Raw genomic sequence first — 23,577 nt, 5'->3', positions numbered from 1 at the left:
AGCACCGGCACCAACGACATCACTCCGTCACAAGACCTCTGCGACTCCCTCGCCTCGTTCTTCCACCGCAAGATCGCCGACATCCACAACAGCTTCGGCGCCCCACCCACGCACCCAACCGTCGAACCAATGCCCCCCACCGCCACCCTTCGCACCTGGACCACGGTGACCACCGAAGACACAGCCCGCACGATGAACACCATCCACTCCGGATCACCGACCGACCCCTGCCCACACCACGTCTTCAACAGGGCCGACTCCACCATCGCACCCCAACTCCGGAACGTCATCAACGCCTCCTTCAACACCGCCACCTTCCCGGAGAGCTGGAAGCACGCCGAGGTCAGCGCCCTCCTGAAGAAACCTACAGCGGACCCCACCGATCTCAAAAACTTCCGCCCCATCTCGCTCCTCCCTTTTCCTGCTAAAGTCATCGAGAAGATCGTCAACAGACAGCTGACCGCCTTCCTCGAGACGAACGGATCCCTCGACCCCTCGCAGTCCGGCTTCAGAGCCAACCACAGCACCGAGACCGCCCTCATCGCAGCCACCGACGACATCCGGACCCTGCTCGACAAGGGGGAAACAGTGGCCCTCATCCTCCTGGACCTCTCCGCTGCGTTCGACACGGTCTGCCACCGCACCCTAGTCCAGCGCCTCAGCAACATCGGTATCCAAGAGAAGGCACTGGAGTGGATCATCTCGTTCCTCGCCGGAAGAACACAAAGAGTCCGCCTCCCCCCGTTTCGCTCCGAGGCCACCGTAGTCATCTGCGGCATCCCGAAAGGATCTTCACTCAGCCCCACCCTCTTCAACATCTACATGAAACCTCTCGCAGCCATCGCACGCCAGCACAACCTCAACATCATCTCTTACGCCGACGACACCCAGCTGATCCTCTCCCTCACCAGAGACCCCGACACCGCCAGAACCTGCCTACACGAAGGGATGAAAGACGTCGCCGAGTGGATGAAGGACAGCCGCCTGAAACTGAACTCGGACAAGACGGAAGTCCTCATCCTGGGATCTTCGCCCTCCGCCTGGGACGACTCCTGGTGGCCCCCAGCCCTGGGCACCGCACCCAAGCCAACCGACCACGCACGCAACCTGGGCTTCATCCTGGACCCCTCCCTCTCGATGACCAGACAAGTCAACGCCGTCTCCTCATCGTGCTTCAACACCCTGCGTATGCTTCGCAAGATCTTCCGCTGGATCCCGACCGAGACCAGGAAGACTGTCACCCAGGCACTCGTCACAAGCCGACTGGACTACGGAAACGCCCTCTACGCCGGAACCACAGCCAAGCTACAGAAAAGACTCCAGCGCATCCAGAACGCCTCCGCCCGACTCATCCTGGATGTCCCCCGACGCAGCCACATCTCCAGCCACCTGAGGAACCTGCACTGGCTCCCCGTCGACAAGAGGATCACGTTCCGGCTCCTCACCCACGCACACAAGTCTCTCCACGACCTGGGCCCCAAGTACCTCAACGACCGCCTGACCTTCTACACGCCCACCCACCAGCTACGGTCCACCAGCCTCGCCCTCGCAGCCGTACCACGCATCCGAAGAGCCACCGCCGGAGGAAGATCCTTCTCTTACCTGGCTGCCAAGACTTGGAACTCCCTCCCCATCCACCTTCGGCTGACCCAGGACCATCTCGCCTTCAGGAAACAACTCAAGACCTGGCTGTTCGAGCAGTAGCATACCCTTCCCCCCAAGCGCCTTGAGACCCTCCCGGGTGAGTAGTGCGCTATACAAATGGCATGATTGATTGACTGATTGATTGCAATAAGTTGCATTAGTTGGATGAAAAAATCCCCAAAGGGGCCAGGGGGGCGGTAGACTAGAGCACCCTTCCAGCTTGACCGAGGGTGTAAATCCAAGCGAAAAATTTGAATTCCTACATTTGCATTACATTGTTGATCTAGAATAGTAACATCAATTCCCTTTCTATGGATAATAGCTATCCCTCCCCCTATTTTAAATGGTCTATCCTGTTTGATTATGTTATACCCTATAGGAAGAGCTAGCAAAATGGCCGGGGTAGCGCAAGACTTGAGCCAGGTTTCTGTAAGCAAGCCAAGCTCAGGGGAGACGGAGGATAAGAGATCCCAGACCTCCGTAGCGTGTTTAGGGAGGGATCTGACTTTACAAAGCAAACCTTTCCATCCTTTGCAGAGGTTTACAGATGACGGCACACCACATGGCTCTCATCCTGGATGTTGGGTGGTTTGCAGAGGTTGTTGATGTGTGCTGCACGTGGCCAGGCAGCTCCATTCTGCATTTTTTTGGTTGTTATACCTATTTTCTACTATGTTGATTGAGCTATTTTTTGCATTAGAGGCAAAAAAAAACTCACGTTGGGCTGGCTAACGTGAGTTTCAACTTGAGGTTTTTTGCCGCTAATGGGCCTATCTGTAGTTTTCGCACGCTAACACCGGATTTCCTATTGCCTTAGCGCTGATGTTAGCGGCAGTTTTCACTGCCGTTCCCTGATACTATCACCATGTAGCATAGGCTTGTTAATACACCGCTAACATGGCAATAGTTTTCAGGGTTAGACAGCGATAAAAAAAATGCCACTAACTGGCGTTTGCGGTCCTTGTGAATATCCACCAAAGCATTTAAAAGGAATTAGGGTCGAAAACCAAAAAGGGCAGCCGGATTGACCGGGTTAAACAGGCAGAGTTTAAAAATGTATAAGAGGGCTGGAGAAGAGGTGGAATTAAAAAGGTTACTTTCTAAAACTACAGGCATCTGCTTTTAAAGAGGAGAGCCTTTTTTAATCCATGTAAGGGTAAAAATAGGTGAGATTTGAAAAGGAGGTGGAAAGTGGTGAAGAAGAGCCTGATCAGCAGAAACACACACTCCCAGGATTCTAACTATAGTTTTCAAACAAAAAATACCTGGGAATCGATCCATGACTTTCTTAGGACGACAGGCCATATGTTGGGCTGAAGGGCCGTGCACACAGAAATACTAAACCACCAAGAATCAAATATTTTCTGGACTAACATGCTCTCTATATTTCTGTTAAACATATAGCAAACTAGTAAAAAAACATTTTTAGGCAAAGGAGCTCAGTGCTGCAAATGCCTGTGTTACATTTATTCTATCTGCAGGTTTAAGTCAGATTTGCTTTCATTTGAGATGCTCACTAGGGGTGGGTGGAATTTGCGTAATCGCGTTACACAAATCTCTGTGAAACAGTAAAAAATATCTGCGAACACTCAGAAATTCCGTGAACACGCGGAATTACTTGTTCAGGATGCTTTTTTCCTGGTCGCATTTGCTGTTTGCGTGCTCGGGGGGAAATGTCTCGTGACCACGCATTTTGAGAACGCGAACAAGCAAAAAATTTCACGAAGTTGCGGAACGCATGAATTTTGGCCAATTTCGTGTTCTCCGCGGAACGCGAAATTACCCAATTTCCGCAAATTCCGTGAGCGGAACAGAATTTACCGCCCAGGCCTAATGCTCACCCTGAATACTTTCAGGAATTCCGAATATTGTAATCGATAGCCTGCTTCCGGTTAAACAATGGATATAATATGTGACTTTAAGGGGGGGATACTGGAGCCCTGATACCACAGCCTCCCATTTTAAGCAAGAATGAATCCACAGTTTTTCTGTTTTCTCCGCCAGAATAAAAAACATTTCCAGATGAACACAATACCATTTCTTGTTTTGATAAAAACAAAACAGTTGATCTAATCCCTTTCCGGAACATCTAACACTGCCAGGTCAAGTTCAGTGTAAGATTTCAAGTGAAAATTCGGTAAAACATTTACTCAGCTTTGGAAAATGAGGTGATAGATTTTAAAGTGTAGACCAAGTAAGGTAAAATTAAAATGACAAGAGCCTTAGAATTACATGACTGAGTATGGCTGAAGCAGGAGAACACATTTTTACAGATATGGGGAGTGCGGAAGATATTCTTAATTTTACCACCACATCTCTCAATTGGTCTGCACTTTAGTACGCTGTTTTATGACCATATAATTGAGAGGAAATTATTGACGTCAATACAGCATTACTCACTTAGTAAAAATAGTCGTAGTAATCTTACCTCTTTCCTCAGCATTTGCAACTGAATATTGAGACACTGCAGTTCCTTTTCCTGATCAAAAAAATGGTAGATGTTTATTTCACACAAAAAACAATTTTCAACCTAATATGAAATCCTAAATACTCTGTCACGTCTTTGAATGTTATGATTTGATGCTTTTTGTAACAGCTTTAATTAAAGCAAAGTAAAGTCTCTTACAAGAAACAGGCCTTCAGCAAAGATAACTAATCCCCAGATTACAACAGAATATTTTCGTACACGCATTTCCTAAAATTGTGTCTTGACTTTCACTTCATAAATATTTTTTTAAACAGTGGGAAATTAAAAGCAAATATATTTTAAATACAACATTCAGAAAAACTGCGATTTCTATGCTTTGTTCTTAGGGTAGAGAACATCATTCTGCTCAGCAAAGTCATCACAAAGAAGCAATTTTATCTTATTTATTCAGTATCCATGTACACCAATCTCCAATGATGGGAGGAAGGGAGGTCAATCATGTATCTGGGTTGCCGGAAAGCAAATATTGCAAATGTATAGGAATAGCGACATGAGCCATGACGGTCTCCCAACTGGAAGACCGGCTCTTAAAAAATAGCTGCATTCTAATTGGTAAAATGTTCTTCCTTTCCTAACATGTTGTTTCACCCGTAGCTTCGTAAATCATTTGTTTTTAAAAACAGGTTTTAAAACTGCAGCACCCACAGGAAATATGACTACTCTTTTATCTTGTTCGATGAGATTTAGTACTAAAGATTGTTTATTTGTGTGTGTTTAAATTAGCCTAAGTAGGCCCCAAACTAATTTATTAAGTCTCTAATTTGATCGCACTTATAGCTTGAAAAAAGGCTTTTAAAAGCCAACACAGCGTGCATGATCTCGCTCTCTCATTCTGTGTTTTTCCATTTCATAAAATATACGCACATGTGCTCTGTTTTATTTTCACTGTATCAAATAATGTGCTTCGAAGGAAGTCGGCAGATGATGCTGCATATGATGCTGCAAATATTCAAAGTTATTGATGCCTGCTAGTTCATTGTTCAATGATGTAATATAATTTGGTTAGAGGTTCTCATTGATTATACATTTTGGACTGGTTTCTAGAGTGAGTCTGTTTCACAGGACTTAATTTCTAAAATGTTGATTGCTTTATGTTAATGTTTCTCTATTAGGACAGTCCATGGCGCTATTTCACATCATACAGAGGGCATGATTCACTACTGCTGTGAACTTATAAAACGTGTCTTATTAGGGATGTGTGCCAGGGCATTTTGCCTATTCTTTGGAAGCAGATTTCATGTTATAATAATAATAATATTAATAATAATAATAATTTAAAAAAAGGCATTTGTAGAGTGTGCAGCTACCCCAGATGGGCTGTCGCGGCGCTATAGCAGACAGTGAACGAGATAGAGGACAGAGCAAAGCTAGTCATTCCGACTAAAGAAACAGGTTTTCGAGGCCTTTCTGAATTCCTGTTCGGACTGTATCATGCGCAAGTGAAGAGGGAGGTTATTCCGTAGAGAAAGCGTTTGAGGTTGGACCCAAAAGGTCTGTTTTGTTGATATGGGTGAAGTCTCCTCCTCAGATAGATAGGCCCTCTCCCTTTGCCTGCTCGAAAGGCAAACATCAGGGCCTTAAATTCAATATGTTTGGCTATCTGCGCCCAGTGCAGTTGCCTGACAGGTCTTGGGAACATGATCAGAAGGAAGTAGGGCCGGACTGGGAACCAAAACTGGCCCTGGCAAAGTACTCGGCCTGCCCCCTCCCTACTCGGGGGGGGGGGGGGGGGGGGGGTTGGAGGTGACGCCGAGCTCTTTGCCGTGGCCGGTTTTCGGCCGATTTTGCAAACACGGCCCTGTAACAGAAATTAGCCTTCTTCTTGCCACAGGAAGGGCAAGAGTCAAAGAGAGAGGGCATTTTTGACTGGGAAATAAAGCTCAACTCTCTAAAAAATAGTAGGGAAGTACTTCAACAACAAAACGACAACGAAGTAAAATGTTTTTGACAAAAAATGAGAAGTAATTTCTGACAGAAATCAGAACAAAATGAGAGCTGAAGTTACCAGGGTAAGGCGCCAGCAAGAACAACTGACCTAACTGTCACCCCTGAGGCATGATGGGAAGCTAGGGGTCATGGTTGCCTTAAAGGCACGGTGCCAGTTTATTCTGGGTGCTTCTGTGTGTTAGCTTTTCAGCTTACTACACTGATGTTTCTGCAATGCAGCCTGTGTGCTGACAATGTTTTTTCATTTCTCTTTGCAGGATTATGATTTCTGCTGTGCATTAAAGCAGTTTTCAAATGTGCTTCTTTCTCCCTGCTTCATTGAAATTGTATTTATATGCAAGGGAAATTCTTACAACATTGCTCAGCGTTGTGTGGTATATGGAAGGCCGCATTGTGTGTGTATATATATATATATATATATATATATATATATATATATATGTATATATATATATATATATATATATATATATATATATATATATATACATATATATATATATATATATATATATATATATAGAGATAGAGATAGATATATAGAGCTACATATATGGTTTCCACATTGTGATCAAGGGGCTGAGGTCCCGAAACGCGTCATGGCGGCGTGTGTTTTTGCACAAGGATTGAATAAATAAAAATTTTGCAATTTTCCATCTGGGTCCGGTTTTCGTTTTTGTTCCGAAGCGGCATTTGGGGCACAACGGAGTTCTTCTCATATATATATATATATATATATATATATATATATATATATATATCCAACCATACCAGGGTCCTTGTTAGTAATAACGCCTCACAAAGGTTGTGCTTTTGATTAAGAAATATTGAAATTTATTGAGATTTATGTGCAAAGGGTTTTTTGGGTTTATGTGTTGGTAAGTGGATTTATTGAATTCCAAGATCAAGATAAAATTTAAGGTTGTCTGCTAAAAAAGCATATGGCATCAAGTCAGGTTATAAGCTAAAGTCCTTAAGGTTAAAGTCCTCCGAGGTCCTTAATGGGCAAGTTGCACATGAACTAATAGGGTAGGGTTGTCCATTTCTTTGTGCACAAAAATAGAGGTGCTGACCAAGCTAAGTTACCGCTGTTCAGGAACCTATCTTGGTGTGACTGAAAGTACCTAAAGTGTTGAGATGATTCCCTATTATATGGTGAATTATATGGATCAAAGAATGGAACAGAATTCCTGTTGACAATAAAAAGCTACAGTTTCCCATGTTTGGTACATCTGAAGTGAAAAAGATTGAGAATTTGAAGTGTGTCATGTTTGAGATACACTAGCACCCTAGACCAGCGCAGTTTGAAGCAGTGAATAAGTGGGACTACGTGGAGAATGAGAGAGTACATTGGAAAATAGAGAAAGGTCAGATTCGTAAGGTTGTCAACCTCTAGATTGATGGGGGACTGCATTTATGGAACGAAGCATGGAGACAGGAAGTGTTAAAACTATAGGTGCTTTCCCTGCAATTACTGAGGAATCAGACAAAAAAAAAAGATGACAAGCAGGAGACCAAGAAAGAGACAGAAACGAATGATATTGATTCTGAGGGAGAAGATGAGTGGATAGACAGATTGTTGACTAAAGAGTAACCACCTCCATATAACAAGGGTCATTTGCAAGCGAAGGTGCAGGAAGAAGGAGCCGGAGATCCGAGCTTCAGGAGAGATAAGACAGTGCCTCGCTCATCTTCACGTTGTGAAGCAAGACTGGTAAAAAATCTATATTTTCTATCTCCATGGAGATTTGGAATTGATCACAGGAACAGGAGTAGCTAAAGACAAAGTTGCAAAGTATAATAATAATGAACTGGCATATTTGATTGCAGAAGCAGGAAAACATGCTCATTAAAGCACTTGATAAGCTTCAGGAATAGGCTAAAGGACTGGAAGTACATTTACAACAAGAGAATTTTGTAAGTTATAAAAGTTAGGACTGGCCAGAAATGAATTAATTAATCAGAGGTTCAAATAAATGACGGAATATTCTCATGGAATTAATAGAGACAATTATTAAATGGGAAGACTTTTTGAGAAGGATCAAAAAGCAGAACTGCTCTATAAAGCTGAGGTGCTGAAAGAGAAAAAAGAGGAACAATATAACTGAATGATTGTGAATATGATGTGATTGTCAAAAAGGGATTTCCGTTGAGAGAAGTGTATGGAGGAGTATATGTGCATGTGTCATTGACAGAGGTGATCACTATACATTCGTGATAAATTTTCCAAAACTTAGAGAAGAACCAGAGAGGTGGTACACAGAGGTGGGAACGATTGTACCGATTTCAAAGCTGCTTTCTACGGATTTAACTACATCGTTTGAAATTACTGTCCTGAGAGATTTATGGAATGACTAACTCAGTTGTACAATAGGCCAAATAGGGAACCTCAGAAAGAAGTACCTAAGGAGAAATTGATGATGGCTTAAAGTTTTTCGAGAAGTTGGTTGAAAAATGTGTTTTTTGGGCTCTGGTTTTGGACCTGGAGACGGTTTTGGTCCTTGTTTTCGTGTTTATGCTGGTACTGATTTTGGCTTGCAAAGTTTGAATGCACAAGGAAATGGTGTGCAATTTCTGCAAGGAGGAAACGGTAGTCCCTGTGATAGAGGTAGGGGTTTTGTTTACACCATGCGTAAGAAGAAACAAGTTACTTACCTGTAACTTTGGTTCCCCAGTATTGGTAACTTTCATAGATTCCCATGCTTTGTATCATTCCCCGTCATCGGAATGGGAGTCTCGGTAACAAAAATACCATAGCTGTAGGTACAAAAGACCAAGGAAAAAGGCCTAGGCCTCATTCCCTTTTGTAGCATATCACCCTCTTTGTGTAAAAGAGACCAAACTTAGGCCTCAGCCATTCAGAAGTGCCTCACCCCTTAGAACCTTCCCGAAGGAACCTCAGTGCCTCAGATTTTCGTAGCCGTTGTGTACTTGGACACCATATCTGTTGTAGGCTGAGCTTTCCTCGGGGAGGCGGGTGGGCGCATGGGAATCTATGAAAGTTATCAATACTGGGGAACCAAAGTTACAGGTAAGTAACTTGTTTTCTTACCCCAGTATTGGAACTTTCATAGATTCCCATGCTTTGTATCAGAGTAGCAAGCAGTTAGCAACAAAACCACATTTTGCATCATCACAATATAGCAATAGGCAACATGACATAAAGATACAAAATGTGAAAGACGGAAAGTGGGAAAGGAAGGAAAGCTCACCAATCATTGGAAGAGGTTCCTTAGGACAGCCTGTCCTACTGCCGCATCATCTTGTTGTAAGGACTCCAAGCAGTAATGCCTGGTAAAGGTGTGAACGCTGCTCCAGGTAGCAGCTCTGCAAATGTCTTTGATCTGCACCCCGCGAAGAGGGCTGTTGAAGAAGCCACAGATCTCGTGGAATGTGCACGAATCTTTCCAGTCAGAGGTTTTCCCGGAGCGGTGTGACAATGCAGAATGGCACTCGTGATCCATCTTGAAACACCTTGTTTGGATAGTGGAAGGCCCTTGCTTGGACCCCAAAGGCAACAAATAACTGTGAGGTTTTTCGAAAACCCTTAGTACGCTCCAAGTAGAACTTCAAGCACCGTTGCACATCTAGCGAATGCAATGCTCCCTCTGCTGGTGTAGCCGGTTGAGGAAAGAACGCCTTCAGAATGACCAGCTCATTCAAGTGGAAGTCCGAGGGAACTTTAGGCATAAACCTCGGATTAGTTCTCATGATGACAGTGTTTCTCTTGAATTGAAGGAAAGGTTCTTATATAGTCAAGGCCTGCAATTCTCCAACACGCCTAGCCAACGTGAGAGCGAGGAGGAGAGCCAATTTCCATGAAAGGTATTTCATGTCAGAACGATGGATTGGTTCATACAGGCCTTTCATGAGTTGAGAAAGGGCAAGATTTAGATGCCATGTCGGAGGAGGCGGTCTCACTGGTGGATAGACTCTGAACAAGCCCTTTAGAAATTGCTTAACAATTCTGGAAGACCACAAGGAGGGCCCAGACCCCGTCCTCCTGAACCTTGATATTGCCGCCAAATAGACCTTAATCGAAGAATGGGCTAGTCCCGACTTAGCCAAGGACAGCAGATAAAGAAGGATCTGATGAGGCTTGGAAGCGAAAGGATCAATGCTTTGTTTCTTGCACCAGCAACAAAATCTCTTCCACTTAAGATGGTAAATCCTGTTCGTAGAAGGAGCTCTAGCCTGAGAAAGGAACTCCTTAATCTCACTTGTTATGAGTAGGTTCATAAACTCTCGCTGCTCAGGAGCCATGCAGTCAGGTGTAATGACTGCGGATCTGGGTGCCAAACTTGTCCTCCGGACATCGTGAGGAGATCTGGTAGAACCTCCAAAGAAATAGGAGGGGCTATCGACAGCAGATGGAGTTCCGTGAACCAGAACTGCCTCGGCCAAGCAGGGGCTATCAGGATCATCCTGCACGGCTCCACCTTGATCTTCCTGATGAGCCGTGGGATCAGAGGTATGGGAGGAAAAGCGTAGACAAATGCCCTCGACCATGCTATCGAAAGCGCACTCCCCAGAGAACCTCGATGGGGAAGCCTGCTTGCATAAGACCGGCATTTCTTGTTGGTCGGAGTGGCAAAAAGATCGATCTCCGGTCTGCCCCACTGGCTGAAGACCTTCTCCAAAACTCTCTGATTAAATTCCCATTCGTGGCTGACTGAGGATGACCTGCTCAGTCTGTCGGCGTTTTCGTTTAGGACGCCTGGCAAGTGTTCTGCCTTCAGCGATATCCTCTGAAGGATCGCCCATTCCCAGATCTGCTGAGCTTCTTACGACAATGGACGAGATCTGGTTCCTCCTTCCTTGTTCACATAGTGCATGGCCGTGGTGTTGTCCGTCCTGATAAGCACTTGTGAACCTTCCAGGCGAGGAAGAAAAGCTTGCAGAGCCAGTCGTATCGTCCTGAGCTCTAATAGGTTGATGTGGAGGCGTTTCTCGTGGGGCGACCAATGACCGCTGACATGCAGGTCTTGCATCACTGGCCCCCAACCCTCCAATGACACGTCCGTTGTTACCACTTGTGGAGACGGGTCGCTTACGAAGGATAGACCTTGGGACAAGTTGTCTTGATCTGTCCACCATAAGGCCGCTTCCTTCATCCTTGGAGTGACCGTCACTCTGTCCTCGAATGAACCGTGGACCTGTTTCCACTGGTTGTCTAGTTGCTCCTGCAGAGGACGCATTCTTAGTCTGCAATGGGGAATCAGTGGGATACACGATGAAATTACTCACAGTAGCGACTTGTAGCGGCGTACTGAAAGACACTTTTTTGTTTGTAAGGCCTGGGCCAAGGTCTGTAATTTCTCTCTCCTTTCCGGGGTAGGGAAGGCTCTTGAAAGCTTTGAATCCAAGATGGCTCCCAGGAAGAGAGCCTTTCTGGACAGAACCAGGAAGGACTTCTCGTTGTTCAGAGTGAGTCCCAGATTCTGAAACAAATTGGTACAAGCTTGAACAGCCTCCAGCGCTGCCTCCCTGGAAGGAGCTTTCAGTAACCATTCGTCCAGGTAGGGGAAGACCTGAAAATGGTTCCTTCGCAGAAAAGCTGCTACTGGCGCCAGCACCTTTGTGAAAATTCTTGGGGCTGAACGGATTACAAAGAGTAAAACCCTGAACTGAAAATGGCTCTTGGCTACTGTGAATCGCAGAAACCTTCTGTGTGCTGGGTGAATCGGAACGTGGAAATACGCATCCTCGAGATCGAGCGTGGCCATGAAATCCCCCGGGCTGATAAGCTTCAAGATGTCCTGGAGAGACACCATCCGGAAGGACAGGGAGATGAGATAGGTGTTTAGCTCCTTGAGGTCTAAAATGGGGCGCCACTTCTCTAGCGTCTTCCTCACCAGGAAGAACCTGGAATAAAATCCTTGCCCCCTTTGGTTTGAGGGGACCGGCTCTGTCGCTCCCTTGCGGAGCATCTGTTGGACCTCGAGCCGCAGGAGACGCTGGTGTTTCGATGGAATGGCTGCCGGGGGCTTGGGTGGAGGGACTTGCGTGAATTCCAAGGTATGCCCTTTCCGAATGATGTTGAGCACCCAACGGTCCGATGTTATCCTGGACCAGTTTTGAAGTTTGAAGGTATTTGGTGACCCTGCCTCCAACTGATGATCTCTTGAAGGAGGGTCCAGTAGGAAGAGCCAGGAGGCCGCTATTGGCGCTTGGACGAATCCCGTCCTCGTCCAGCCTGTTTTCCCTTATTGTAAGGCCTGGAGTAGTTGGTAGACTGGCCCTGCCGCTGTTGATAAGGCTGACAGTAGTGCTGGGAACCTGAGCCCGTGGTGGAATAGCGTTGTTGTTGAAAGGATCCCCTGTAGTTACCACTTCTACCTCTGGATGCCTTAAAAGGAGACTTTCGGTATTGAAGGGTCCCCAAGGACCTGGCAGTCTCCGTGTCCTTTTTTATTTCTTGAAGAGTGTCGTCAATGAGTTTGCCGAATAATGCCTCACCATCAAAGGGAAGATCCAGGACCTTGTTTTGGATCTCAGGCCGAAACCAAGTAGCTTTGAGCCATCCTTGGCGACGGAGGACTGCCGCCCCAGCCAAGGAACGGAATGCCGTCGTCGCAATATGCATTGCACAGTCAATGAATTCCATCGACGTTGCTTCTCCCTCCTGCAAGATTTTCTTTGCCTCAGACGTAGACCCCGGAGGCAGCTGGTCAAGGTCTGGGGCGACATCACACCAAAGCTGGCGGTCGTACCTACCCACGATCGCTACGGCATTAGCCGCTCGCACCAGCAAACTTGCCATCGATGAAAATCTCTTCCCCACATTATCCAACCTCCGCCCTTCCTTGTCCGGAGGAGTTGTTAAGGGAGCGGAGGGTTTACGGGATTTCCTCTGCGCTGCCTGCGAGATCACAGAGTCTGGTCTTGGATGACCCGTTAAGGCTGCCGGACCATCATCGGGTGCCTTGTATTTTTTATCCAGACGCGGTAGCACAGGGACCACCGTCGCCGGGTTCTTCATAGCCTTTAGGCCTTCCTTCCACAAATGATCCACATTGGAATGGACCTAGTTGATTTCCTAAAAGGTTCCTTGAAATCATATAAGAAACAATCTGTAGTAACCTTAGGCATGGCTAATTTGAATCTTGCAGCAGCTCTCTCCATCAGCTGATGGAAGCCCCCAATGTCCGCTGGCGGGGAATCCGCCGGATCCGGGACTAGTGATGAGGGATCGGCGACTGGGCCGACTGATGATGACCAACTTCCTCGTGGCCGTATTCGCCCTCAGAGTCAGTGTCCTGGCATTTGACTAGAAGTTGGGAAGGACTATTGATAGCTGTACGAGTCCTGGTCATCCTCCTCTGATTCCCCTTCTTGAAAAAGCATGGTTGGCAGTAGGAGAGACACACTCCTCGGAGAAGTCATCTCTGGAGTGATTCTTGTCACAGAAATGGTAATTCTTTTTTCAGAGGACAATATCGTCGACGGTTCTGTCGTCGACGGTTGTATACGCGTCGACGAGATTTGGGTCGTCAAAGTCGTCGACGATGAAACCGTCGACACGCCAGCCGGTGTCACAGTCAAAGTCGTCGATGCCCTCGTCGATGAGACCGTCGTCATCGACGTTGTTATTGTCGACGTCGGCACCATCGTCGTCGGCGAGATTGTAACTGTTGTCGTCGGCACCCTCGTCGTCGGCACCTTCGTCGTCGTCACCTTCGTCGACGGCACCTTCGCCGACGGCACCTTCGTCGTCGGCACCTTCGTCGTCGCCGTCGTCTTCACGTCTTCGTCGACTGTAAATTCTCCGTCGACGGTGAAGAAACCGTCGTCGACGGTACCTTCGTCGACGAAACCCCTGTCGACCGGATCGTCGACGACATCAAACCCGATTTCAATTTTTTCGTAGACGGAACTTCCGCCGTCGACGTCTTCGTCGTCGAGGACTTGAAACTCCTCTCAGAAGACTGGGATGAAGGTTTTCTTGAAGGCTGTGACAGTCTTCTCACCTTTAGAAGGCGTTGCAGGTCCTACCCTCTCCTCTCACTGGGGGTCTTTTTTGAGGCCTTGGAAGATCTTTCCATAGAAGGAGAAGGGGAACCCCTACCCCTCTTCACTGACCTTCTTGAAGAAGACATGGACACTGCATCCTCACTGTCACTAGAGACAGTCTCCTTCCTGGATTTCAGCTTCTGGAGCCATGTCAAGAGTCTACCCTCACGGTCCCGGAGGGTCTTGCTCGAAAAGGTGACACAGATCTTACAGTCCACAGCCTGGTGGTCAGGATAGAGGCAATAAATGCAGTCTTTGTGCTTATCCTCCACAAAAAGCCTTTTCTTGCCACAGGTGGAACATGGTTTGAAAAGGGCTTTTTTCTTCTCCATTTCTGACATCCTGGAAGGCAGCCAACAATCCTGAAGTGAATCTGAAAGATTCTGAAGAAAAAATCCTGAAGTAAATCCTTTGAAGAGTAGAAGTTGAGCAGAGTTCAAAGGAGACTCCCTAAGCACAACGTGCGGTAGAAAATCTGAGGCACTGAGGTTCCTTCGGGAAGGTTCTAAGGGGTGAGGCACTTCTGATTGGCTGAGGCCTAAGTTTGGTCTCTATTACACAAAGAGGGTGATATGCTACAAAAAGGAATGAGGCCTAGGCCTTTTTCCTTGGTCTTTTGTACCTACAGCTATGGTATTTTTGTTACCGAGACTCCCATTCCGACGACGGGGAATGATACAAAACATGGGAATCTATGAAAGTTCCAATACTGGGGTAATGTTAATAATGCACAGATGAGAAATGATACTTGCCACATCTATGGAAGACAGGTCACGAGAAACGAGATTATAGACTTAATCCAAATACGTTTTAAAATGAATACAATATGCTTCGCGTTTAAAATGTGATTTCTAATAATACACATTGTTGCATAAAAGACATTTGAAATATTAGCATATAATACCCAACTCAAACGTACATTTCTGAAAACATTTACAAATATATCTGTGTGAGAAGTTGGCCTGATATGCAGTGCTCACTATTCTAGTGATCACTATGTATCAGTCCAAACAACCCTTATTGATGATTGGTTGTAAGTCAACCTTATAGACCAGCTATCCTAGTAGCATGGATACGAGCAGTCTAAGGCTAAGACTCTAGAGGGCGTGTTAAGCCAGCTGTTTTACCATCACATTACCCCTTGAACACCAAGTGAAAGGACACCACACAAGTTGTTATGAAAATAAACAGATATTTATTTATAACAAGTCTACCCTGAACTCTTTATGAGTCAGGGAGCTAAGCACACAACAAAACTCTTACGAAAATACTTTAAGTCGCACAATTTACACAAATGCCCGAGGGGCACGAAAAACCATATATTACAAAAGTGGAATGCGAATTACTAGCAGGTAAGTAACTATTCTCATAGACTTTAGAAACGCTAGGCCTACAATACTAAACCCTTATATTAGGAGCAGGAGGCCTGTGGACGTCGTGTGCAGAGTGGGAACTCTCACGCGTAAGGCGGGAAAAAGTCTATGGAGGCTAGCAAAGACAAAGTTACTGTTCTCGGGCGAACCCGACTAGGTGGGTCGAAAACAAGAGTGGATCCGAACACTTAGAGTGTTGGACTATGCTGAAGCACCGGAGTACTTGGTTTACCTAGCCCAGGGGCCGCGGCTGCATAGGGTTCAAGTTGCGTCGGAAACCCTCGTTGAAGATCCAGGAGCCTGAAGAAAGAAGTTGCTGGCAGGCGACCAGTGAAGAAGTTCGTGGTGATCCAAGCCTGGATCAGGGAAGAAGAAACCTGTAAGCAGAGGGGACCAAGTTCTGAATCACTAGCCAGTGATTTGAGTGGGCACCAGGATGGCACCGGGCGAAGTCACCTCAGCCAGGTGAGTGGGCGCTGCTGGGCTCTGCAGTCTCTCGGACCAGGAAGCGTTGTCGGCGACCAGGATGGAGGTGCGAGCTGTCCCACGAAGGTTCTTGCTGTCGACGTCGCTGGACCCAGGATTGGGCAACAAGTCTTGGCAAATGCAAGGCCCACGCGGTGGACCTAAAATGGCGTCTTGAGTGGACCAGGAGGGTCCAGGGTGCTCCTCTTTTGGAGGGGAGCAAGGGCTAGTCTGGAGCAACCAGACCAGCAGTGGTTGTCGTCGTGGAGCGTCGTGAGAGGGCCACTAGCCAACGGGCAAGCGACCTGGACAACGCGGTTAGCAGCAAAGAGCAGAAGGGCCCCACGCCGATCTTGTGGATGCAGGGGGGCTGAACTTCGGTGCTGGAGCTGCTCAGGGTCTGGGCTTCTCTTACCCCAAAGCACTCGGTCGAGGGTCACTCGGTGGTCGTGCTGGACAAGCGTCGTGCAGTTCTGAAGATGGCCGGTCCCTCGAGGTCTCGTCGCACCCACGGATCACAGCTGGGCTGATGATGTAGGTTGAGGTCAGAGGTGCCAGGGAAGCTGGTTCTCGTCGTGCTGGAGCAGTCTTGATCCGGAGGAGAGACTGGCAACAAACCGCGATGCTTGGTTGGTGCCTGCTGCTGCAGGGTGACTAATCCTGATTCACAAGGGAGAATATTGGGAAGAAGTCTTGAGTTCCTTTCGTGGAAAGTAGTTTCAGGATTCAAAGATGATCTGATTTGGAAGGGGGCCAGTTCCTACCTTTATCCTGCAAAAAGGGGCTGGCACGCGACTAAGTCCTGCCCTATGGGTGGGACTAGGAGGGGGGTGGTTACACCCCTCTCCTTTGGCGGGCTTTCCCCAGATCAGGGGCTGGAGTGCCCCTGGAACTGGTTTCAGCCGGCCTATGCACAGTGAGCACCGGGGTGCCACTTGCAGTCACCTTCCTCTAAAGCCCTGCCTACCTAGGATACACAAAATCCTGTCTGGGACGGTGCTGGCACCGCCCCTGGCAGGAAACCCTTTGTCCTTGCCTCCTGGGCTGGGAGGACTCCCAGCAGCAGGAGGGCAGACTTGTGTCTCGGTGGCAGCATCCATTTTGTGGAGCTAAGGCTCTGTCTGACTTTAACCGGGGTTACAGGTTACATACATGTCGTGTCCCTCTAGAAGGGTGGAATGCTAACCCCGTCGCCAGAATTGGCGAGGGGTTAGTATTCCAATTCGTATGACACCTTACTCGACATGTTTTGATAAAGCGATACCAGAGTTGGCACATAACCGCGAGGATTATAATGCACTTAAGAGTATATGGTATGCGATATTATGGAAATGGCTAAGGGATGGATCCCGAAAGCCGCAGACAGGCTCAGCTCATGCCAGAGCACTATCTCACACGATTCCAAGCACTCTGCCTTCAGGATTGTCAAGGCCTGCCATAGGAGTGACTGATAGGAGATCTGTGTGTCCATTTAGGTTTAGATATAGGAATACTATATCTACAGCAGAGGGTGAGTACACCACTCTGCCCCAGCTGTCAAGCAGCCAGTTGTGTCTGATTTAGTTAGTCAGCCCAGGGGTGGCATAATACATGCTGCAGCCCCTGGGAGACTTCTGGGTGCACCTCAGCCCTGGGTACAGGGACTTGGAGAGGGCCCAGTGCCAATTTAGTACCTGGGTACAATTTGGAGTAGAGAGAACAGCTAGGCTGTGGGTCTGATTAGCAGGCCCACAGCCAGGGAAAGTCGTAAACCAGTGAAGCAAAAAGCAAAAATCTGGGTGATCATAGGATTGCAGACCCTACTCTCCTACATGACCCCCCCCCAAACTTTGGGACAATAAGCTAACCTTGACCAGGTGAGTCTTCTTGCTCTAAGTGGAAATACCTGGAGAGCCCATCAGCATTGCCATGATCAGTACCAGGTCTATGCTCCACTGTAAAATCCATCCCCTGTAGGGAAATGGACCACCTAAGTAGTTTGGGGTTTTCACCCTTCATCTGATTTAGCTATAAGAGGGGCTTGTGGTCGGTCTGAATCTTAAAGTGAGTGCCAAACAAGTATGACCTCAACTTTTTCAGGGCCCATACCACAGCAAAGGCCTCCCTCTCAATAGCTGACCAATTTTTCTCTCTGGGGGTCAGCCTTCTGCTAATAAAAGCAATAGGCTGGTCGTTACCATCAAAATTCAGCTGAGATAGAACAGCTCCCACACCCAACTCAGAAGCATCTGTTTGGACAATGAAGGTCTTGGAGTAATCTGGACTCTTTAGGATAGGTGCTGTGCACATGGCCTGCTTTAGGTCATTGAATGCTTTCTGACAGCTTGCTGTCCACTGAACTTTCTTTGGCATCTTTTTACTTGTCAGGTCATTAAGTGGAGTCACAATGGACCCATAATTCTTGACAAATTTCCTATAGTACCCAGTCAGGCCCAAGAAAGCTCGAACCTGAGTCTGGGTGGTTGGAGGAGCCCAGTCCTTGATGGCCTGTATCTTGCTCTCCAAGGGTTGAACCTGGCCTCCACCTACAAGGTGGCCCAGGTATACAACCTGTGTCTGCCCTATCTGGCACTTAGTGGCCTTGATAGTGAGACCTGCCTTTTGCAGTGCCTCTAACACTTTCCTCAGGTGGACCAGGTGATCCTCCCAGGTGGAACTAAAGACAGCTATATCATCAAGATATGCTGCACAGAAGTCATCCAACCCAGTGAGAACTTGATTCACCAGCCTTTGGAAGGTGGCAGGTGCATTTTTCAAACCAAAGGGCATTACCAAGAATTGATAATGCCCACCAGGGGTAGAAAATGCTGTCTTGGGCTTGGCCTCCTCAGCTAACCTGATTTGCCAATACCCAGCTGTCAGATCAAATGTACTTAAGTAGTTGGCAGAAGCCAATCTATCTATAAGTTCATCTGCTCTTGGTATTGGGTGGGCATCAGTCTTAGTGACTGCATTGAGTCCTCTGTAGTCTACGCAAAACCTCATCTCTTTCCTACCACCCTGGGTGTGAGGCTTTGGCACTAGAACTACTGGGCTAGCCCAAGGGCTATCTGAGGGGTCAATGACTCCCAGCTCCAACATTTTCTGCAACTCTGTCTTGATGCAGTCTCTGACATGATCAGGCTGTCTGTAGATTTTACTCTTGACAGGCAGACTGTCTCCAGTGTCCACTTCATGGGTACACCAATCAGTTTGGCTGGGTGTCAGAGAGAACATATGTCTAAAGGATTGCAGAACTTGTCTACAATCCTGTTGCTGAGGTTCAGAGAGGCTGCCACAAAAGACAACACCATCTACTGATCCATCATCAGGATTCTGAGTGAGCAGGTCTGGGAGAGGGTCACTCTCTTCCTCCTGTCCCTCATCTGTGGCCATGAGCAAGCTCATGTCCTTCCTGTCGACATATGCCTTGAGCCTGTTCACATGGAGCACCCTGAGGGGGCTCCTGGGAGTTCCAAGGTCCACCAGGTAGGTGACCTCTCCCTTTTGCTCAATGATGGTGTGGGGCCCAGACCATTTGTCTTTAAGGGCTGCTGGGGCCACTGGCTCCAGCACCCACACCTTCTGTCCAGGCTGGTATACAGTCAGGACAGCCTTCTGGTCATGCCAAGCTTTTTGGAGTTCTTGGCTGGCCTCAAGGTTTTTAGTTGCCTTCTCCATGTATTCAGCCATCCTGGAGCGGAGACCAAGTACATAGTCCACTATGTTGGTTGCAGGCTTTTTGAGAGGTCTCTCCCATCCTTCCTTCACCAAACACAGGGGTCCTCTTACAGGATGCCCATACAGAAGTTCAAAAGGGCTGTAGCCAACCCCCTTCTGTGGGACCTCTCTGTAAGCAATCAAGAGGCAGGGTATCAGGACATCCCATCTACGCCTGAGCTTTTCAGGTAGTCCATGAATCATCCCTTTGAGGGTCCTGTTGAATCTCTCAACAAGCCCATTGCACTGTGGATGATAGGGTGTGGTGAACTTGTAGTTGACACCACATTCCTTCCACATTGCAGTCAGATATCCTGACATGAAGTTTGCACCTCTGTCAGAAACAACCTCCTTAGGGAAGCCCACTCTGGAGAACACTCCAACTAGGGCCCTTGCCACTACAGGTGCTGTAGTGGTCCTAAGTGGAATAGCTTCAGGGTACCTGGTGGCATGGTCCACCACCACCAGTATAAACTTGTGCCCTGATGCTGTCTGGGGTTCCATTGGACCAACAATGTCAATGCCCACTCTTTCAAAGGGAACCCCCACCACAGGTAGTGGTATGAGGGGGGCCTTTGTTGTGCCACCTGACTTACCACTGGCTTGGCAAGTGACACAGGAGCGACAAAACTCCTTGGTATTCTCACTCATGTGAGGCCAGTGAAAGTGTGAGACAAGCCTGTCCCAAGTCTTTGTCTGGCCTAAGTGACCTGCAAGGGGAATCTCATGGGCCAAGGTGAGAAGGAAACCCCCCTGAGACAAGGGGATGACCTGCCTCCTGGTTGCACCAGGCTTGGGGTCTCTTGACTCAGAGTATAGGAGTCCATCTTCCCAGTATACCCTATGGGCACCTGTGGCATTCCCTGCAGCCTCCGCAGCAGCCTGCTGTCTGAGGGGTTCAAGGGAAGGGCAGTCTAACTGTGCCTTCCCCAGGTCTTCTCTGGAGGGTCCCCCTGAGCCCAGAAACTCAACTTGATCAAGTTCAAGCTCTTTAGGCTCAGTTTCCCTCAGCTCTCTCAGATCAGCCTCCTCAGAGACGTGATCCTCAACCTGGGGCAAGGGGGAAGGCAAAGCCTTAACCCTACTGCTCTTCTTCTTGGAAGGTGTCTGGTCCATTCTTCCAGGATCCAGCACCTGTTCAGTGGGGCATCTTCTGGCCTGTGACCTAGTCACAGCAAGCACATGTGCTGGCAAGCCTAACATTTCCATGTGAGTCCTCTGCTCCACTTCTGACCATAGTGATGACTCCAAATCATTGCCCAACAAACAATCCACTGGGAGGTCTGAACTAACCACAACTTTCTTTTGGCCACTTACCCCTCCCCAGGAGAAAGCAACAATCGCCATACTATGACTGGTAGTGACGTTGCTGGCATTGGTCACCAGGAAATCTGTACCTGGCATGATCTGTCCAGGGTCCACAAAGTTAGGTGTCACCATGGTGACACTGGCACACGTGTCCCTATAGGCCTGAGCCATTTTGCCATTTATTAAAGGTGTCTGCCTGTATTTGCCCAAAGTATTGGGACTTACATCAGGGGACATATCCATATCCCCTGTACAGACAAGGACAGCCTGAGTGAGTGTGCCAACTAAGTTGTCAGACTCCTCAGTTCCCAAGGTTAACCCAACTAATCCCTTGGTAGGTGCACTACCACTACTGACTGTACTAGGGGGTGCAGTTGCCTTAGGGGCTGTAATGGTAGAGGTTTGCCCTCCTCTTTTGGTGCACTCACTAAACCAGTGAGACTTACTTTTACAGTACTGGCACCACCTTTTTGACTGGCCTTCTTGAGTCTTCTTTTTCTGCTGTGAAGCCTGACCCCCACCCTCTTTGGTTTGTTGGGGACCTGTTGAAGACTTCTGGTCATTTTGTTCACTCTTAGTATTACCCTTCTGGTCTGCTTTCTTCTGACCACCCTGGTTCTGGTTCTGGTTCTGCTTGATCCTTGTTCTGACCCATTTGTCTGCCTTCTTTCCCAATTCTTGGGGAGAGGTCAGATCTGAATCAACAAGGTGCTGGTGCAACAACTGGTTCTGACAGTTATTTAAAATTTGTTCCCTCATCATCAGATTATACAATCCTGTGTAATCAGTAACCTTGCTACCCAGCAACCAGCCCTCCAAAGCCTTAGTGGCACAATCCACAAAGTCAGACCAGTCCCGAGACTGAGTTTTCTGGGTGTCTCTGAACAGCAACCTGTACTGCTCAGTGGTTAAACCAAACCCATCAACCAGTGTATTCTTCAGGACCTGGTAATTGTTAGCATCCTCCACTCTTGTAGTGAGGAGCTTATCTCTACCTTTGCCATCAAAGGAGAGCCACAGTATAGCTGCCCACTGACTCTGGGGAATGCCCTGCACAGTGCAGGCCCTCTCCAAAGCAGCCATCCATTTCTGGATGTCATCCCCTTGTTTAAAGGTCTCTATCTCTTGGGAGATTGCTGCCACCAGTGGGAACTAACCCACTCATCTGCTGCTCTCTAGCAAAGGCAAGCTTTTCTTTGGCCAGGGCAAGTTCTTCCCTTTCAATCCTCAGAGCAGCCTGCCTCATCCTTGCTTCATGCTCTATTCTCTGAGGGGAAGTCAATCTCCTCTGGGGAGAGTTCCTTCTCCTCTGGGAAGAGGCATTAGAGTGCAGAGATCTATTGGAGTCCCTAGAAAGAGATCTATCTCTCCTAACTCCAAGGTTAGGCCTACTTAGGGTCAGTACTGGGGGTCCCCCAGATCCTAGCCCAAGCAAGTCTAAGTTGGCCCTAGTTAGCCTTCTGACTACCTCAAGACCCTTGTCTGCCTCATCCCCAGAGAGTTCCTCAGGATCCTCCTCCTCAACTGCATTTACAGTGTTGTGGAGGTCTGGATCCCCAGTGGTACCCTCTAAGGCTGGCATATTCCCATCTAGCTGAGAAATCTTTCTCGCATCATATGTCTCTAAGAGACCTATCAGAAAGGGAATGGTGGGGTTAGACCCCTGTTTCAGTTTCCTGGAGGTACACACTTGTCTCATCTCCTGGAAACTGAGAGCTGCATATCTTGACTTGACCTGTGGAGGGTCAAGATCCACAAGGGGAGTCTCAGTAGACTCTCCATGGGTAGACATGCTTTTCTAGTGAGGTGTAAGTGGTGCACTTACCTACACTATATGTTTACCTACTGATCCCTTGCTAGAGTTGTAGTTTAGGGTGTGCTAGGCCCTAGGAGCTACAACAGCTGGTTCAGTAGAACTCAGAGTATTCTAAGCTTAGTTATATGTACCTTAGTACTTATGTGATCTTTCAAATGATATTCTTAGGATATGTGTGGTAAAACAACAGCAAGCTCAAATCCCAACCGCTGCTCACCAATGTGAGAAGTTGGCCTGATATGCAGTGCTCACTATTCTAGTGATCACTATGTATCAGTCCAAACAACCCTTATTGATGATTGGTTGTAAGTCAACCTTATAGACCAGCTATCCTAGTAGCATGGATACGAGCAGTCTAGAGGGCGTGTTAAGCCAGCTGTTTTACCATCACATTACCCCTTGAACACCAAGTGAAAGGACACCACACAAGTTGTTATGAAAATAAACAGATATTTATTTATAACAAGTCTACCCTGAACTCTTTATGAGTCAGGGAGCTAAGCACACAACAAAACTCTTACGAAAATACTTTAAGTCGCACAATTTACACAAATGCCCGAGGGGCACGAAAAACCATATATTACAAAAGTGGAATGCGAATTACTAGCAGGTAAGTAACTATTCTCATAGACTTTAGAAACGCTAGGCCTACAATACTAAACCCTTATATTAGGAGCAGGAGGCCTGTGGACGTCGTGTGCAGAGTGGGAACTCTCACGCGTAAGGCGGGAAAAAGTCTATGGAGGCTAGCAAAGACAAAGTTACTGTTCTCGGGCGAACCCAACTAGGTGGGTCGAAAACAAGAGTGGATCCGAACACTTAGA

At 47.5% G+C, this 23,577-nt stretch overlaps 1 protein-coding gene across 11 annotated transcripts in view; it reads right to left on the bottom strand.

Moving 5' to 3' along the window:
- The window catches only part of KASH5 (KASH domain containing 5), a 3,089,192-nt gene that overhangs the window by 2,174,461 nt on the left and 891,154 nt on the right, over positions 1-23,577 (bottom strand). For all 11 annotated transcript variants that reach the window (XM_078655089.1, XM_078655096.1, XM_078655092.1 and 8 more), the window contains exon 8: positions 4,073-4,123. In XM_078655089.1, the coding sequence (XP_078511215.1) occupies positions 4,073-4,123 (51 nt within the window). The remainder of the gene's footprint in view (positions 1-4,072; positions 4,124-23,577) is intronic.

Source organism: Lissotriton helveticus, chromosome 7, assembly GCF_964261635.1.
Source record: "Lissotriton helveticus chromosome 7, aLisHel1.1, whole genome shotgun sequence".
NCBI classification, from domain to species: Eukaryota; Metazoa; Chordata; class Amphibia; order Caudata; family Salamandridae; genus Lissotriton; species Lissotriton helveticus.
Note: the sequence above shows the minus strand (reverse complement) of the source record. Positions and strands in the feature narration are given on the sequence as shown.